Source organism: Salmo trutta, chromosome 5, assembly GCF_901001165.1.
Source record: "Salmo trutta chromosome 5, fSalTru1.1, whole genome shotgun sequence".
NCBI lineage: Eukaryota > Metazoa > Chordata > Actinopteri > Salmoniformes > Salmonidae > Salmo > Salmo trutta.
In genome coordinates this window covers 56,017,988-56,037,897 of record NC_042961.1, presented here as the reverse complement: position 1 = coordinate 56,037,897, position 19,910 = coordinate 56,017,988, and the positions used below count along the sequence as shown (strand labels likewise).

At 43.3% G+C, this 19,910-nt stretch overlaps 1 protein-coding gene across 2 annotated transcripts; it reads right to left on the bottom strand.

The window, feature by feature from the left end:
* Positions 1 to 235: 235 nt before the first annotated feature.
* Positions 236 to 19,858, bottom strand: LOC115194588 (SH3 domain and tetratricopeptide repeat-containing protein 1). 2 transcript variants are annotated; one of them, XM_029754409.1, is made up of 20 exons: positions 19,779 to 19,858; positions 18,010 to 18,060; positions 16,516 to 16,646; positions 15,781 to 15,886; positions 8,269 to 8,412; positions 7,810 to 8,008; positions 7,606 to 7,682; positions 7,241 to 7,436; positions 6,535 to 6,665; positions 6,331 to 6,372; positions 4,795 to 6,180; positions 4,423 to 4,592; positions 4,001 to 4,069; positions 3,662 to 3,785; positions 2,952 to 3,132; positions 2,697 to 2,847; positions 2,487 to 2,609; positions 2,249 to 2,399; positions 1,720 to 1,916; positions 236 to 1,388 (listed from the first exon to the last, which is right to left on the bottom strand). In XM_029754409.1, the coding sequence occupies exons 3-20, from the start codon at positions 16,636 to 16,638 to the stop codon at positions 1,110 to 1,112; spliced, it is 3,849 nt and encodes a 1,282-aa protein (XP_029610269.1). In that variant the 5' UTR covers positions 16,639 to 16,646; positions 18,010 to 18,060; positions 19,779 to 19,858; the 3' UTR covers positions 236 to 1,109. The 2 variants fall into 2 exon arrangements, with proteins under 2 accessions (XP_029610269.1, XP_029610268.1); XM_029754408.1 differs by lacking the exon at positions 19,779 to 19,858 and adding an exon at positions 19,583 to 19,753.
* Positions 19,859 to 19,910: the final 52 nt, after the last annotated feature.

The window sequence follows — 19,910 nt, the reverse complement described above, 5'->3', positions numbered from 1 at the left end:
TGACTGCCGTTTGACAAATAAAAATATTCTCGCTCTTATCCATAACAATCTCATGATGTAGACGACCAGCACAGCCTACCTGCACAGCCTACCTGCACAGCCTACCTGCACAGCATCTGCCACCTGTAGGCTAGAGTGCACGTGCCCAGATGAGGCACATTTTCTATTCAACTCAACAGTTTCTGTGACAAAACTATCAGTAGAGTAAACAAAAGAAACATGCCATGGAAACACATTTGACTCTTTAGATTTTTATTCGTTACATGAAAACAAAAAAGTACATTTTGTGTGCACTACGTCATCACGCATTGATTTTTTATCTACAACACGTTCGTTGGGTGGAAACACCACTGATGGGAAAATGCGCATATTTTCTTTATGCGGATTGTTGAATATTCGTACGAAAATCTGTCACCGATTGGATGGAAAACTAGCTAATAATACAAAAAAGGCATTGACGGCTCATCAGAGTGCTGACTTAGGATCAGTTTTGCCTTTTGGATCAGAATAAATACGACTGTATGGACAGATCCTAGATCAGCACTCCTACGGTGAGACGCTTTGTGGATATGGGCCCAGGCGCGCAGTCCAAGTGGTCTTCACTCTCACAGAGCAATTCACTCCAGACTCCACAATAACCTGCAACAGCTGGACCTTCTCCATTATGTTCTCTGACTTTTTATTAGAGATATCTTTCATGATTCATTACTTTCACCATGACTTAACTCATTTCAGGTCATCAACTGAAGACAATTATAGATATTCAGTCATTGCTGTATGATTCTATTCTGTGATATTGTTCAGTAAGGCACAGAACACTGATTGGCAAAATCACATTAACACATCACAGCAGTTCAAAATGTCAGAATTACATATTTAAACCGAACGAAGGCCTACAACGCCCACTTGGCACAATGTCCTCCAACACCCAAAACCTCTCTAGCCTGAGTGCCAGTCTGTTTGTGCTATCATAGCAACTCCTTGTCACTCATTGTTATGTTTTGCTTGACAATGAGCATGGAGTTGGTAAGAGCACAAACAGATCTGGGTCCAGGCTATAACCTCTCCCCTCTTCTCACTAACTTCAAACCAAGATGGCCGTTTGGCGGTTACTTATTTCTTGGTTCCTGGATGTTCACCCTGTTCGTCTTGTACTGTGACATACTGCTGAAGATCTGGTCTGGCGAGAGGTTGATGCGTCGTACATTGAGGTCGGAGGCGAACGCTCGTGCTTTCTGGTAGAAGAAGAGGGACAGCTCCCGATCGACCAGGAAGTTGTGGTAGATGGTAGCCAATCGGGTGCAGAGCTGGAGCTGGGACTTCTTGTTGCCGATGTCCATGGCTGCAGCAAGTCCTAGGTGGTAGTACCCTGCGGCGTCGTACGGGTCCTAAGGGTCAAAGGTGATAAGTTAGGGGTTAGAGGTAAGGTTGGTTCGGGTCAGTGGAGGAATCGTTGAAGGCGTTTTGGTTTGGTCCATGTAAATCAAGCGTTATATAGCCATAATGAAATGGAAATTCATGCATATGTTTCCTGTATGTTTGAGGGTTGGCATCAACTCCTTCTTGACACGGAATTTCTCCAAAGGAGTGCAATTCAAAGTTTAACTTTTGGGATCAAATTTCAATTTCTTATAGATATGTATTTAAAACCTGAAAATACAACAAACTGCCCAGTCATGAATTCCATTGATTGATTGATTGACTGATTGATTTGATTACCTTCAGGTCATAGAATATAATGTCCCCCAGCGTCCGATACACCCTGACATAGTACAGGGTTTCCTCATCAAACTCCAGGGGCGTGGGGCAGAGGGAAAGGGCCTTCAGGTAGTAGTGTTCAGCCAGCTCAAATTGACCCAGACAGTGGTACAGAGTAGCCAGGCGGTGGAACGCCACGCGCTCGTTCAGACGGTTTCCTATATGAAGTACAACCATGGTTTCATTAGTTAGTGTTTCTTCACAGAAAGAGCTATAGTCAGGGTGCACTTGTTTTTACTTCCTGGCACGGATTCTGCTGATGGCGGCTTTTTGTTGTTGTTGTTGTTGTAATAATAACTGTGATGTGGTTGTTTTTTTCCTGCCAAACCTTCCTGGAATGCACTGACTGTAATTCACTCTGGATAAGAGCATCTGCTATACATAAATACATATTTCTATTGGAAAATACAAGTAAGGACGGTCTGTGCTAAGCGAGGTCTGACCTCTAGTGGCCATAGCTAGAACACCCAGGCTCTGTTGTGTGTCCTACCCAGTTTAACACTGATGTCCAGGGCGGTCTGGGCGTACTCAACAGCCTCTCCATACAGCTTCATCTGCAGCAGCAGCTCCACCAGCTTGTTAGACAGTCTCAGTCTGACCTCTGTACTGCTGGTTCTCACCGCGATGGGCAGGGCACGGTCCTAACACACACACACACACACGTGGGTCACACACATACACAACCTCTGTCCTACCCCATAGAAGCAGTATGTGCGTCTGTGTCCTACCCCATAGAAGCAGACAGCCTTCTCTCTCTCCGTTGAGCTGTTGAAGAAGATGTCCCCTGCAGCCTCCAGCAGCTGTAGGATGAAGTGTGTGTCTCCCGTACTCACACCCACATCTTGGGCCACCTGGGAGGAAATACAAGAGGTAACGTGTCAATGTAACTCTGAGTGAATGCTGTCTGCACTGTGCTATAGAATAGAATAGGTTCTGACCTGTAAATAAAGGTCCACCAGTTCAGTCTGGCCCAGCAGGTGGTATATCTTCCCAGCCTGTAACCAGGCGTAAGCCTCCTTCTCTCTACGGCCCAGGTCTATGAAGATACCCAGGCTACGCTTGGTGTAGTCCAGAGCAGACCGCCTAGCCCTGGACACAGAGATGGAAAGCATGAGAAATGCTATCCTTTGCTACCAACGACAGACAGACAGACAGACAGACAGACAGACAGACAGACTGACAGACTGACAGACCTCTCTGTCCCCAGACTAAGGTATAGCTGGCTGATGGTCTCCAACACTTCCCCCTCCTGTCTCCTGTCTCCCCGGGTCACCAGCAGGGCCAGCTGATGTTCGTTGTAGATGATGCACTGGGCCTCATCCGGACACACTGCTCTGTAAAGGTGGCACAAGCGTCGCGTCACGCTCAACTGACCTGGGAGAGGGGAATACACCATGGAGAGTCGGATTAACAGCATCTTATTGTTAGCCTACTGAGCTAAAGCCTTGACATTAGCCAGAGGAGCTACTTGATAAACATATTTGGGGCAGAAGTGATGAATCGGGTATACCGCAAATGAAATTCATTCCATATGTTCAGTATGTAGTAACTGGGTATTTAAAAAATCTAATCTTAAATAAATACATTATAGAACTGTAGAATGTATAACCGACATTCCATCCTGTGCATATTCTTTCCATGTCATTTTAGCAGGGAAATATACACGTATGAAAGATTCTGCATCTCGGTTTCTCCAACAAAAACTAACCACAGGCTTGAGAGTATTTCCTTCCCTTGGATCCAATACCAACGTTCTCAGAGGGTCCCCATACCTCCGAACGTTGATTCAGCTGATGGGCAGTGGCGAGAATAGTGTTTGAACCTGTATGTGAGCCATGTGTTCTGTAGCATTGTGGTGACACTAAGACATGATGGTTTCAACAAAAAAAACAAATGAACGTACTGTCTGAGTGGTTTGACTTGATAGCCATGAGTAGAGCCCATTCATAGTAGATCTTTCCTCTGTCCAGGTGTCTCTGGTTCACATAGTACTGTCCCAGCTCCAACAGCACTGTGGTAAAGTTCACCTTGAATAACAAAAGATAACGACTAATGACAAATGTTATAATGTGTATTATATAGCTGTTATAAAGGCTTTATGAAAGCATTTATAATGACACCTACAGTAAATTGTAACGATAACAAATATTACATACATTTTTTACATAAAAATACATAATAATAACAGTTGTCCTCCTAATAGGGATGTGTAAATTAAAATAAATAAATGAATAAAGTTAACCTCATGTTCTTGTCCCTCCAGCGCTGACAACATCTCAACAGCTTCTGTTAGATGCTGCTCCGCTAACCTCTGAGGATGAAGAGAAATGACTGCTAATCTATCTGGAATCCTAATTAAAGTAGCAACATTTCACTAACTTTCCCCAAAATTAACTGGTTTTACGGGAAATCCCTGTTGGAATATTCACAGATTCTTTCCAAACAGGATTTCTGGAAAACCTGGGAATTTTCTAATCATAATTCATATATCAAATCAAATGTTATTTGTCACATGCGCCAAATACAACAGGTGTAGACTAAACCATGAAATGCTTACTTACGAGCCCATTCCAAACAATGCAGAGTTAAAACGTTAAAAAAAATTGCTAAATAAAAAAGGAAATAGTAACACAATAAAATAACAATATATTTCTGATCATATACCTTAGCCCCAGCCTTCAGACACAATAACCCCAGGTTAGCTTCTGCTACTGCCCAGTTAGCCCTGTCCTCAAACTCCTCACACACATCAATGGCCGTCTGGTAGCTCTCTGCTGCCCTCCTCAGGTCCCCTGTGCTTCGCAAGGCTACACCCCTCATGTTGTGGACCAGTCCTTGAGATCAGATTGTACTTCATTAATCACTAAGGGGAAATTAGTTTGTCATACTTAAAGCGGTAGTAAATAAACTATACAAATAATCACATATTTTTTATAACAACACAAACAAGCATTACAAGATATCTACAAAAAAAATATACATATGAAGAGGTAAGTTCAACAGTATAGTATGTGCAAAATAACAACTTAAGTGTACCTTCCTGTGGGGTAGTGCAATGTTCTGGCATGGAGGCCAGCATTGAGTCGAGGATGTCTAGAGATACCTCTGGTTGGCTGTTACAGATGTGGAGCCATGCTAGCCACACAAGGGCGATGTTTCGTTCAGGAATGCTAGTGGTGCCCGATGATGATGACGGCGCACGATGATGGTCTATGAGAGTGTGCATGGAGCGTACGGCGTGACCTAGCATCCCATGTTCCTGAAACAGCTGGGATAGGCAGAGTGTTAGAGCCTGGCTTAGAGTGTGGTCACCAGTGCCACCGACTCCATCTAATCGCCCAGTGAAGGAGAGCGACCGGCTGAGATATGGAGCCACTTGAGCCGGAATGGCGACGTCCTGCTTCCGGATCCCATAGAGTCTGGCTGTGTTCTCCAGAACCAGCCCCATTCCATTCAGACAATCAGCTAGTCTAGCAGATGGATGCATCGTGGCTCTCCTGGCCGAGCTGACACAGAGGTGGGGGAGGGAGAGCTGGCTGTACAGCCTCCCCAGGCTGAGGTAGCCATGGCTGGGCGCGACGCTCCGGACCCCAGGGGGCTCCGCCAAGAGAACCAGAAGCCTCTCCAAGAAGGGAACGGTGTCCGCTGCCTCACCTCGCCTCCAGTGGAGCTTGGCCAAGAGGAAGCATGCTCTGGCTTCTGCCATCTTGTTGTGACTAAGCACCGCCTTCTTCAGGATAAACTTCAGAACTTCTGAGTCTTTCTCCACTGTCGAGACGCAGTAAGGGATGCCCATTAGCAGAGCAGCGATCCGCTCCGACAGAGCCAAGTATTTTTCTGTATTTTTCTGCATGAGATAGATCACCGCTAGGTTAGTGTAGATGCTAGCTAGCATTAGCATGTCCGTGAAGCCGTCTCGAGGGACGCTAAGGGCCTCCTCGAAGTAGACTCGAGCCTGGGAAAATTTTGATCGTCCTGCACAGAGTTTCCCCAAAAGGAAACAGAGGCGGCTCTGGGACCAATGGAGACGCTTCTTCCTGGCAGTTTCCCTGGCAACACCTAGATACGCCACCAATTTGTCAACGTCGTCCGAGTGGCCAGTGAAAGTGGCGAGGAGCCGTTCCGGAGTTTGGCCATAGAGGGCGCCAAATTCTGGCTTGTAGTTGCTGCCACTCAGGAAGGATAGAAGAGGAAGGAATTTCTCCTGGTTGGTGGTGGTGCCTTCCTCAACTGGTTGGATGGTGAAGTGAGGCCCGCTGGGTAATGTAGTCTTAGAGGTCTCACTGTGGTCCTCAAGAGTTCCGTTTGTCGTCACAGTTGCATGAGGCACCTTCGATTTCATCTTCCCTTTTAGCAGAATCTCTTCAATCTTCCTCCTCAGTTCTGCTTGTTGGTGAGCGTCCATGTTGCCTTGGGAACCATCTGTAAGACAGATGAAGATCATTATTTATGATTTTGTTGACATGTGGGAAAAATCAGAAAAAGGGAATTATTTGAATGGTTTTCCAAGTTGAGATAAAATACTCAAACCCAATAGTCCATAAGTACAAAGCAAACAATAAATACCCCTACTTTGAGTTGGTTCATTTGGAGAATCCGGTTGAGCAATCAGATCTGGAATGAAAGGAATAATTAATGAATCAATATCAAAACAGACCGTCTTTACACAGTAAGCAAGTCTAAGAGAGCAATGCAAAAATAAAAACAAGCTGTACTTGCTGGCAGCTGTTCATCACCAAGAAAATGCCTCTGAGCATTTCTCAATTTCTGTCTCACCAAGTTTGTAGACGTGTCCAACATCATTCTGGTTGATTTTTTTCAGCAAGGCGATTGTCTCCTCTTTAATCTGATCTTCTTTCAGGTTGAAAAACATCCTCTCTTCTTTCTCTAGGAAAATGTCAGACGCCCTAGAATGGAGTTAATTAATCAAAATGTCTACTAATTTCAGACAAGGTAAAATGATAACACTTTCTAAAAGGAACGTGAGGAGCTACTATGTGGGTTTGAACATATAATTCAACATGGCTCTGAAAGCATTCTCCACAGTGTGCCTTTGTACATTTACTGTAATACACCCATAGAGATAAACCAAGTGTACTATTATTGAGTTGTGCCCCCCTCCCTTCCTCTCAGAACAGCCTCAATTCGTCGGGGAATGGATTCCACAAGGTGTCGAAAGCACTCCACAGTGATGCTGGCCCATGTTGACTCCAATGCTTCCCACAGTTGTGTCAAGTTGGCTGGATGTCCTTTGGGTGGTGGACCATTCTTGATACACACAGGAAACTGTTGAGTGTGGAAAACTACGCTTGAGTAGCTGATACCATCGAGCTGCATCGTTGCTGGCATACCAATCACCATGTAAGTGTTCTATTTCATTCTATGAATATATCACTACTGTATACATGATGACGCAGTTAATCTGATGCAGTTAACCAGACGCAGTTAATCAATATATAACTCAGCAGAAGGACACACTTACTCACAAAGGCTATCGGCCGGTCTGACCAGTGTTGTCATCACCAATCCCACTTGTCCTGTCCTCTCCAGTCTGCCAGTGAACCACTCGAAGCACGACACCAACAGGCCCACAATGATGATGCGATCACCCTGCTCCAGGCTCAGCTCGTCTGGCCCACCGGCGTCATACTCAACAGTGGCCACGCAGGAGCCAGTGGCTAGGATGGGGAGAGAGAGAGAGAGGTGGACAGGAGAGATTCATTAAAATTTTAAAGTCAGTTTAGACTCTAGAATTCCTCCACATAACTCTAATTCTATGAGAAAAAGGAACAGTGAAGCCCTTAGAATTAGGATTGTCAAGTGGAATTCAAACAAGGTTCTTCTTACCAAACTGGCAGGGGAAATCACATGCTGGCTTGCCACTGCCAACTAAGATGTTCTCCGCACATGATTTAAGGAACCATCTATAGGGCGGAAACAGGAACGAAATATGTGAATAAAAAGGTGAAACTTAGAAAATTAGCAGTATGCTTCTTCTTCTGTATTGACTAAGAATGAAATAGCTAAGTATACACTAGGCAAAGTACTGACTGGTGGAAGGGGATGACGGGCTCCAGGGCTGGTTTGGGTTTGGTCCCCCGGGCTCCATCCCCCAGGGAGAGTACAGTCCACCCCGAGCCCAGGAACGGGGGCTCAAACAGGGCAATGTCCCCCTGCTCCAGGTAGAGGTCTCTACCAGAGGTGGAGCTGTCGAACATCTGGGTGGAGCTGCAGCTGGCGAACAAGGAACCTGACAGAGGGGGAGATTTGTCATACTTTATTTGTGGGTATAACTAAATAACTAATCATTTGTAGCATTGTAACTAAGAGTAGAACATGTATAACATCTCATAACAGCATAACATGGATACTCAATGTTCATTTGATCTGTATATGCTGACTTATCAAATTAAGTGCTTCTGTATATTCTGAATACATCAAACAGTGAATATGGCTACCAAACGCTGTCGAAGTCAGATATTTTAATCTGTGAGTCACTGGGCGAGTTACCCTCTTGCATGAGGATGCCTTTGTACATGAGGTTGAGAGTCTCCTCTTGGATAGAGATCTCTATGGCAAAGTACTCCTGGTCCAGAGAACTCAACCAGAAGTCCTGGTCCAACAGCAGGTTCTCCATGCACTGACCCAGAAAGCCTGGGGAACAGAGGTCAAAGGTCTGATGTCAATATGTCAGAGGTCAGTCAGAAGTCCTGGTCTAGAAGTAGTTTATGTATTGATTTCACTCGGAGATATAAAATCAGTTACTTTGTTATTTCAGACCCGGGTCGGGTCTCGGGTATATCGGGTCCACCCGAACCCGTGAAGACCTCTACTTTGTTTGCTATTTATTAGGATCCCCATTAGCTGCTGCAAAAGCATTAACTACTCTTCCTGGGGTCCACATGAAACATGACATAATACAGAACATTATTAGTCAAGGACTGAAATACATATATTTAAAACGTGACACATAGCCTATGTCATGACTGTCCTGTGAGGATCCAAATAGGTCAGATCAGCTTTGCAATAAATAACTTCAACCAGACCCCCTCTCACCCGTAGAGGGGGGAGGAGGGAGACTGGCGGGGGTTAACACCTCTCACCCTGTTGTAAATCAAGGACAAAACATTCAGACATCCCTCTCTAAATTCCCTCAAGGAATGTACTTTGTTTTAAGAAGACTTTTTGTGCCAAAAGTGTAACACGTTCAAAAGCAACTACTAGAACAATATTTCTAATATAGAAGGTGGGGAATTGTCAGAGGCGACCTAAAAGAACACTAATGTTTGTTTGGTTGTTATTTTGTGATGTCATTAAAAATATTATAACGGAAATACTGTAACTTGGAAATTATAAATATGACATGTACAAAGTTTCCATCCTCTGCGTTGTGCATGCTATATGAAAAATGCTGATTGTTTTTGTTAAGAGAGGGATGTGATTTTAGAAACTAAGAGGAAATTGTTTCTATAACTGTGCACAGTAAGTAGTCACCGTCCCCTTGATTGAGGCCAGAGAGTGTGTCAGCCTGACAGAACTGTCCCTTTTCAACAAACTGTATAAAATGACGGGTTAAGAATTAACATATTAGACCAGAGAGATGTAGATCTGCAGCTTAGGTTTAAAAGTGGTTTGAACTCTGAATCTCAACACAAGGTAGAGACAATAAAGTCACCTCCCGGAAAATCACTGGTACGGCTGATTAGCTGTCCGAAGTAAAGTTTCTAGAAAAGCTCATTTAAGTGGGACCATTCTATTACTCTGCCCATACCATCTCACTGGGAACTATCGACGCGGTTTCAAAGAAGCATCTTCCAGAGTGAATGGAAGTAGAATAAACTCTATAGTTCTGTTCAGGACTACACGACAAGTCACCGGATACCGGATGACTGCAGTGGAAAGCAACAGAGAAACCCATTTTGGACAATCAGAGCCTTACAAGCGCGTCGCGAAAACTGCCGACCCAGTTCAGAGAGATACATGGCGAACCAAGGCATGTTCATGTAAATACATACATGATTTCTTACTCCAAGCGGGTGTCGGTTCCTGTGCCGCCACCCGCTTGGAGTAAGAAATCAAGTGAGAGTAGTTTCTAAATGTACCAACATTAAGTGTCTCGGTCCCCCCCTCTCTCTCTATGTCTTTTGTAACAAGTAGCCCTATTGTTGTCAGTCCACCAGGGACCTGTTTTTAATGTATTAAGTGTGTATGTTTATCCTGTGTTACCATTTAGTTAGCTAGTAAATAAATAATTAAACCAATTTGTGTAGTACTGAATCTTACCGAGTTAGGCTCGGGTTTTTGCAGATGCAAAGAGGTTACGACTGTTCAGAATGATCATATGATACAAGGTTATGATTAATAAGTTGACTGTTTATAGATGTGATAGGTAAAGACCTTTAGAGTTTAATTCGGGAGATGGTAACTCTTTAAATAACTGCTCTCGTGGTTCCCCAGATCCTAATGAGTTAATTGTTACATGATTCATTTGATCGGGTAACAACATAGTTAGTTGATTAGATATACAACAGTCTTCAGATTAATGTTAAAAGTCAAGTCACGACACCTACATATCAGTACATGCACACAATATCTAGGTCTAATGCACAGTACAGTGCAAATTACAATACACTATATAAAAATGTCTGTCTCTTCACAGTCCCCTTTGTGCAGTAAGGTGTTCTTTTATCTGTTTTTTTATCTGTTTTTATTGCTAGTTTGAGTTACCTGGGGTGGCAGAGAGTTCCATGTAGTCAAGCCTCTATTTAATACTGTGCGTTTCCCAGCCTCTGTTCTGGATCTGGGGACTGTGAAGATACTTCTGGTTGCTTGTTTTCTGTTGTACCGATGAGAGTCCGAACTGTATGCCAACTGCTTGAACAGACAGTTCGGTACCTTCAATCCCTCACACAAAGACCAATAGTGATGCAGTCAACTTTGAGCCAGGAGAGACTGACATGCATGTTACTGACACTCGTTCTTTGCCACACATGACCACACAGCTGAGCAGTAGTCCAGGTGCGACAAAACTAGGGCCTGTAGGACCTGTCTGGTCGACTGAGATGTCAAGAAGGCAGAGCAACGCCCTATCATGGACAGACCTCTTCCCATTTTAGCAACCATTAAGTCCATATCTTTTGACCATCATAGCTTGCTATCTAGGGTTAGACCCAGCAGTTTAGTTTCCCCAAGTTGCTCAATAGCCACATTATTCAATAATAGATCCAGATGAGGTTTAGTGTTGAGCGAGTGATTTGTCCCAAAAACTATGCTTTTAGTTAGAGATATTTTGCACCAGCCTATTGCTAGTTACCCATTCTATAACTGACTGGAGCTCTATGTTAAGTGTCTCAGTTATTTATTTTACTGTTGCAGGCAACATGTATACTGTTGAGTCGTCAGCGTACGTAGACACACAGGCTTTATTCAAGGTCAGTGGAAGGTCATTTGCAAAAACAGAAAACAATAATGGCCCTAGCCGGCTGCCCTGCGGTACGCCACACTGAATTTGCATGAGTTCTGTGTTCTATTAGATAGGTAACTCAATCCATAATAAAGGCAGAGGATGCAAATCCACTGAAGTCTAACAAAACAACTCTCACAATCTTCTTACTATCAATTTCTTTCAGCCAATCATCAGTCATGTGTCAGTGCCAAGCATGTTGAGTGCCCTTTGTTTTCTGTAAAATAACTTGATCAAACAACTTTTTCCCAGAAGTTTGCTAAGCACTTGTTACAGGCTGATTGTTCACTGATTTGAACCATTTAAACATATTATTTTATTCATTTAACTAGTCAGTTAAGAACTAATTCTTATTTACAAAGACGGCCTACCCCGGCCAAAGCCGGACGATGCTGGGCCAATTGTGCGCCGCCCTATGGGACTCCCAATTACATCCGGATGTGATATAGCCTGGATTCGAACCAGTGACTATAGTGACGCCTCTTGCACTGAGATGCAGTGCCTTAGACCGCTGCGCCACTCGGGAGGCCATTAAAGGGTGCTCTGCTATATTTGGGTAGAATTGACCTGACCCCTCCATGTCTGAGGGCATACAGCATCTTCTAGGCTTAAATGGAAGATGTGGCAAACAGGAGTCACAATGTATTCCGCTACGAACCGCAACAATTGACCATCCAGGTTGTCGGTACCAGGTGATTTGTCCTGATCTATAGAGCAAAAAAATTTTCACCTCTTCCACAACCGCTTTGTGGAACTCGAAACTACAGTGCTTGTCTTTCATTATTTGGTCCATTAAGCATGAATATGAAAACACAGCATTTATTGTTTGCATGTCATACCTAAGTTTGCTAATCTTGTCAAAAACAAAGTTATTAAAGTGGTTGGCAATATCAAAGGGTTTTGTTATGAACAAGCCATCTGCCTCAATGAAAGATGGAGCCGAGTTTACGTTCTTGCCTATAATTGTATTTAATGTACTCCAAGGCTTTTAATTATCATTCATCTTTCTTCCATAGTATAGTTTCTTCTTCTTTTTGTTTAGTTTAGTTACGTGACTTGTCAATATACTGTATGTTTGCCAGTCTGCTGTGTTGTCAAATTGATTTGCTATTACCTTTGCCTCATCCCTCTCTGCCATACAGTTTCTCAATTCATAATCTATCCATGGGGATTTGACAGATCTAACAGTCAGTTTGTTGATGGGCGCATGCCTATCAGTAACCGGAAGAAGCAGTTTCATAAATGCTTCAAGTGCTGCATCCAGATGTTCCTCATTACACACATCTGACCAACAAATAATTATTCTAGATATGGCTATTATACACTGCTCAAAAAAACAAAAGGGAACACTTAAACAACACAATGTAACTCCAAGTCAATCACACTTCTGTGATTCCAGCAGGCCACAAATGTGCATGCGTCTGCTCAAACGGTCAGAAACAGACTCCATGAGGGTGGTATGAGGGCCCGACATCCACAGGTGGGGGTTGTGCTTACAGCCCAACACCGTGCAGGACGTTTGGCATTTGCCAGAGAACACAAAGATTGGCAAATTTGCCACTGGCGCCCTGTGCTCTTCACAGATGAAAGCAGGTTCACACTGAGCACGTGACAGACGTGACAGTCTAGAGACGCCGTGGAGAACGTTCTTCTGCCTGCAACATCCTCCAGCATGACCGGTTTGGCGGTGGGTCAGTCATGGTGTGGGGTGGCATTTCTTTGGGGGGCCGCACAGCCCTCCATGTGCTCGCCAGAGGTAGCCTGACTGCCATTAGGTACCGAGATGAGATCCTCAGACCCCTTGTGAGACCATATGCTGGTGCGGTTGGCCCTGGGTTCCTCCTAATGCAAGACAATGCTAGACCTCATGTGGCTGGAGTGTGTCAGCAGTTCCTGCAAGAGGAAGGCATTGATGCTATGGACTGGCCCGCCCATTCCCCAGACCTGAATCCAATTGAGCACATCTGGGACATCATGTCTCGCTCCATCCACCAACGCCACGTTGCACCACAGACTGTCCAGGAGTTGGCGGATGCTTTAGTCCAGCTCTGGGAGGAGATCCCTCAGGAGACCATCCGCCACCTCATCAGGAGCATGCCCAGGCGTTGTAGGGAGGTCATACAGGCACGTGGAGGCCACACACACTACTGAGCCTCATTTTGACTTGTTTTAAGGACATTACATCAAAGTTGGATCAGCCTGTAGTGTGGTTTTCCACTTTATTTTTGAGTGTGACTCCAAATCCAGACCTCCATGGGTTGATAAATTGGATTTCCATTGATTATTTTTGTGTGATTTTGTTGTCAGCACATTCAACTATGTAAAGAAAAAAGTATTTAATAAGATTATTTATTTCATTCAGATCTAGGATGTGTTGTTTAAGTGTTCCCTTTATTTTTTTGAGCAGTATATTATGATCACTACATCTGATGGGTGTGGATACTGCTTTAGAGCAGATTTATGCAACATTAGTAAAGATGTGATCAATACACATGCATGATTAAGTTCCTGTTCTGTTAGTAAATACCCTGGTAGGTTGACTAATGACTTGAACCAGATTGCAGGCACTGGTTACATTTTGGAGCTTATTTTTGAGTGGGCAGCTTGATGACAACCAGTCAATATTTAGGTCACCCAGAAAATATACCTTTCTGTTGATATCACATAAATTATCCAACATTTCACACATAGTCCAAATACTGACTTTTAACACTTGGTGGTCTATAGCAACTTCCTACAAGGATAGGCTTTAGGTGAGGCAGATGAACCTGTAGCCATATTACTTCAACATCACCTGACATGAGATCCTCTCTCAGCCTTACAGGAATATGACACTGGATATACAGTGCCTTCGGAAAGTATTCAGACCCCTTGACTTTTTACTAATTTTGTTACATTACAGCCTTATTTTGCAATTGATTTAATAGTTCCCCCCCCCTCATCAATCTACACACAATACCTGATGACAAAGCAAAACCAGGTTTAGACATTTTTGCAAATGTATACATTTTTTGTTGTTGAAATATTACATTTACAAAAGTATTCAGACCCTTTACTCAGTACTTTGTTAAAGCAACTTTGACAGCGATTACAGCCTCGAGTCTTCTTGGGTATGATGCTACAAGCTTAGCACACCTGTTTTTGGGGAGTTTCTTCCATTCTTCTTTGCAGATCCTCTCAAGCTCTATCAGGTTGGATGGGGAGCATCGCTGCACAGCTATTTTCAGGTCTCTCCAGAGATGTTCGATTTGGTTCAAGTCCGGGCTCTGGCTTGGCCACTCAAGGACATTCAGAGACTTGTCCCAAAGCCACTCCTGTGGTGTCTTGGCTGTGTGCTTAGGGTCGTTGTCCTGTTGGAAGGTGAACCTTCACCCCAGTCGGAGGTCCTGAGCGCTCTGGAGCAGGTTTTCATCAAGGATCTTTCTGTACTTTGCTCCGTTCATCTTTCCCTCGATCCTGACTAGTCTCCCAGTCCCTGCCGCTGAAAAAACATCCCCACAGCATGATGCTGCCACCACAATGCTTCACCGTAGGGAGGGTGCCAGGTTTCCTCCAGACGTGACGCTTGGCATTCAGGCCAAAGTGTTCAATCTTGGTTTCATCAGACCAAATAATCTTGTTTCTCATGGTCTGAGTGTCTTTAGGTGCCTTTTCCAAGCGGGTTGTCATGTGCATTTTACTGAGGAGTGGCTTCCGTCTGGCCACTTTACCATAAAGGCCTGATTTGTGGAGTGCTGCGGGGATGGTTGTCCTTCTGGAAAGTTCTCCCATCTCCAAAGAGGAGCTATGGGGCTCTGTCAGAGTGACCATAGGGTTCTTGGTCACCTCCCTGACCAAGGCCCTTCTCCACGATTGCTCAGTTTGGCTGGGCGGCCAGCTCTAGGAAGAATCTTGGTGGTTCCAAACTTCTTCTATTTAAGAATGATGAGGCCACTGTGTTCTTGGGGACCTTCAATGCTGCAGAACTTTTTTGTACTCTTCCCCAGATAATGACACAATCCTGTCTTGGAGCTCATGGCTTGGTTTTTGCTCTGACATGCACTGTCAACTGTGGGACCTTATATAGACAGGTGTGTGCCTTTCCAAATCATGCCCAATCACTTGAATTTACCACAGGTGGACTCCAATCAAGTTGTAGAAACATCTCAAGGATGATCAATGCAAACAGGATGCACATGAGCTCAATTGAGTCTCATAGCAAAGGGTCTGAATACTTAAGTAAATGTAATATTTCAGTTCTTTTTTTTAATACATTTGCAAAACTTTCTAAAAACCTGTTTTTGCTTTGTCATTGTGGGGTATTGTGTGTAGATTGATGAGGAAAAAAACAATTTTATCAATTTTAGAATAAGGCTGTAATGTAACAAAATGTGGAAAAAGTCAAGGGGTCTGAACACTTTCTAAATGCACTGTACATGGCAACACCTCCATATGCATTTCTATCTTTCCTATATATTCTATAACCATGTATGTTAAGTTAGGATTCAGAACTTGCGTGTCATTCATGTAAATAAAAACCCCATAGTATATCTAGAACTTCTTATACTAGACGACATTACCCATTGTGTAATACGTGGTGAACCTCCATATCTCTTCAAATGTTTTGAATGTGACAAATATGGCATTTTCTTCACAGTTGATGGAAACAAGCCGAGCTGATAGTTCCTAAAAGTACAGGAGAACAGAGAAGAGTTCTAAATGTACATGATTTCTCACAAACTACTGTATAAAGCAATGTAATCTGTTAATAAGGTACTAACTCAATAAGAACAAATACAACCTAATAAGACAACCATTTGTGATATGACCATACATAATGCATTCCTTCTATTCACTACAACTTTACACACTTGCGATAATTCCACAAAAGCTGTGACACAGCATTGACAAAATGGGGTGTGACTGTGCTGAGCACAGTATCATAGCAAATGCATTTTAGCAGCATATATAGATTACAGGAGTACATATAGATTACAGCTGTACATAAAGATTACATGAAAATTACATAGGTTAACGTTTATTGTCCTGAATCTTTCCCTGGAGGCAGAACTGAGTGATTTCCACTAAATGGGCCAACGGCAAAGTCAAAATTGTCTATATCGTAGTTCATGAAAACAAAAATGATATTTTTGGTCTTAATTTAAGGTTAGGGTTAATATCAGATTTTATGACTTTGTGGCTGTGCTAGCTACTGACCACTCTGCAGCGATGCCTCCAGGTCAAGATTCCTGACAATACATGCCAACCTGCGACAAGACTAACCTGGATACATAAAGGTTAATAGAGTGTTATACCATGAAGAGAGCGTTGACCTCTATGCTGTCGGCCTCCAGGAGGCGGAGTTTCCCCCGCAGCACTTCCTGTGACCCCTCGTCTGCAGGAAGCTTGTCCGGCCCCTCCACCATGGCCAACAGCATGGGCAGCGCTGCAAACACGCAAGGACACATTAAAATCAGCATTACAGTCTATGACAAGCTGAGTACGAAATCACACGATTTCACATGTGAAATTGAATGTGAAACCATGTGTTTTTGGAACACTTGATCACGTTTTCACATATGTAGTTCATATTAACTTCACATACGATCACGTGATCACATGAAAATGTGTATTTTTGGAACACTTAATGTGTGTCCACATGAAATTCATGTTGTTTTTCAGTAAGGGACTGGTCTGGTGACACTGTGATTGACAGTGAATGACCCACAGAGATTAATCAATGACTTCAAAGTGGCTTTCTCAGGCTCTCTCAGGTACAAGGTACAAGAATCATAGTTCAAATTCACTGTCAAATACATGATTTTTCTATAATGAGAAGTGAATTTCCAGCCTGGTCCCAGATCTGTTTGTGCCGTCTTGCCATCTCCTATGGTCACTGTCACACCAAATGTAACAATAACCATAGGAGTTAGCAAGACAGCACAAATTGATCTGGGACCAGGCTAGTGAAATCTAGTTTAATAGCTTACAGGCTACTGCTTTTGTGAGACAAGAGAAGAAAGAGTGCAGAACACACTATAACTGCAGTAAGTTGTTTATGGGTACACTAAAAACCATAGTAGGAATATACAAAATATAAAAACTGTTTCCTACTGAACAAACATGAAACTCGTAACTTATATGATTGTAATATGACACAATGTCACCTCGCCTTTTTAATGGTTGACTTTGAGTCTGCAGTCATAGCGTGGGTCAAACCACTACAGCAGCGCTCAGTGTGTTGCTCTCAACCTAGCCTGGTCCCAGATCTGTCTCCATTGTTGTCATTGTAAAACCAATGACATTGAGTGATAGGGAGTTGGCATGATAGCACAAACAGGCTGGCACTCAGGCTACTCTCGACCCCTATGTTGATACTGGAAGCACGAGGCTGTATGAAATAGCATGATGGTTCATACCAGAATGAGTCATTCAAAACCCACAGTTGCATCTTAGAGCTCATAATGGCAAGAGAGAGAGTTAAAACCATAAACCATAACTTTACTCCAACTACCACAGCCAAACCCCAAACTCTCTCCCCTTCTTTTGGAAATACTGTGGTTGGAACCTTCATGAAATTCCATTCTGTTAAATTCTGAGTTTCCACAATGAGAATGAAGTGTCTGATATAGTACATGCATTGGACGATTGAAAATGGAAATCCCCTTTCACTGAAAGGTGTCATATTTCTGGGTCTGTTTTAATAGTGTCTCAGGGTATGATCTAGGATCAGTTAAGCCTTGTTGATCATAATGAATAAGAGTCTAGATCAGCCCTGTAGAGTAGAGACACAGTTATTAGTTAGTCACCTGCTGGGAAGCCGTCTTCGGATGTGCCTGCTCCTCTGGAGCTGGAGCGCTCTGCAATATACAGACATGTTCCTTTAATACTGAACACAGTATGTATGCTACTTTGATCGATTGTAAGAAGTAGGTAAACAATGCCCAAAAGTTCTTTATGGGCCTTTTGGCCAGCGGTTGACATGTCTTTTATGTGTTTATTATGACAAGAGCAGGAAAACATATGATCCCTAGTCCTCTATCCATGTTTCCTGTGTGTGCTATCGCTTTCTCTCTCTCTCACACACACACACACACACACACACACACACACAGAGAGAAAAAGGAGGAATCTGTCAAGTTCTGATTTCATAACAGTATCCCCAACTAAACAAGAAGGAAGAATTGAGAGAAAGGGGGCAGGGTCACAAAACAGACTACCATAGATAAAACTGAAACAATGATCAAGTTGTCAAATAACCCTCATTTAAACTGAGCTTGTATGACTAGCACAGACAGTGTCACCAGCAAAGCACCCCTACACAATAACACCTCCTCCTCCATGCTTTACGGTGGGAAATACACATGCAGAGATAATCCGTTCACCCACACCGCGTCTCACAAAGACACGGCGGTTGCAACCAAAAATCTCAAATTTGGACTCCAGACCAAAGGACACATTTCCACCGGTCTAATGTCCATTGCTCGTGTTTCTTGGCCCAAACAAGTCTCTTCTTTTTATTGGTGTCGTTTAGTAGTGGTTTCTTTGCAGCAATTCAACTATGAAGGCCTGATTCACACAGTCTCTTCTGAACAGTGGATGTTGAAATGTGTCTGTTACTTGAACTCTGTGAAGCATTTATTTGGGCTGCAATTTCCGAGGCTGGTAACTCTAATGAACTTTTCCTCTGCAGCAGAGGTAACTCTGGGTCTTCCTTTCCTGTGGCGGTCCTCACGAGAGACAGTTTCATCATAGTGCTTGATGGTTTTTGTGACCGCACTTGAAGAAACATTCAAAGTTCTAGAAATGTTCCGTATTGACTGACCTTCATGTCTTAAAGTAATGATGGACTGTCATTTCTCTTTGTTTATTTGAGCTGTTCTTGACATAATATGGACTTAGCCCTTTTAGTAAAAGACCATCTTCTGTATACCCCCCCACCTTGTCACATCACAACTGATTGGTCAAACACATTAATAAGGAAAGAAATTCCACAAATGAACTTAAGAAGGCACACCTGTTAATTGAAATGCATTCCAGGTGACTACCTCATGAAGCTGGTTGAGAGAATGCCAAGAGCGTGCAAAGCTGTCATCAAGGCAAAGGGTGGCTATCTGAAGAATCTCAAATATAAAATATATTTTGATTTGTTTAACACTTTTTTGATTACTACATGATTCCATATGTGTTATTTCATAGTTTTGATGTCTTCACTATTATTCTACAATGTAGAAAATGGTAAAAATAAAGAAAACCCCTTGAAAGAGGTGTTCTAAAACTTGACTGGTAGTCCTAAAAACAATATCACTGTACGCTACTACTGCAGAGGCGGGTTGTAGATCTGTGTGTCATTTTAATGTCATTTATGGGTCAGTGACTCACCCATTTTTCTACTTCTGGTCCCCTTTTTTACTGGATCATGGTTGTGGTCTTCTGCTGAGAGCTCTCTCCGGTAACGGCGAGTGCTAGTGTCCATACTGTTAACCACCGCCACCGGTTCCACCTCTTGTTCCGCGGTTGACATCATAAATCGAAGTATTTCCTACTTTTTCATGTTGTAACCCTACTTTAAACTCACCGTGCGAAGCTGGATATCATGCGCATCTGCACCCTCCTCGCGCCGTGCGCACACTATCCATGGAGGACGTCACAAACGTTTACTATCACTGTCGAAGAGGGCGTGAGACGTTAAAACCGCTAACTTGGAGAT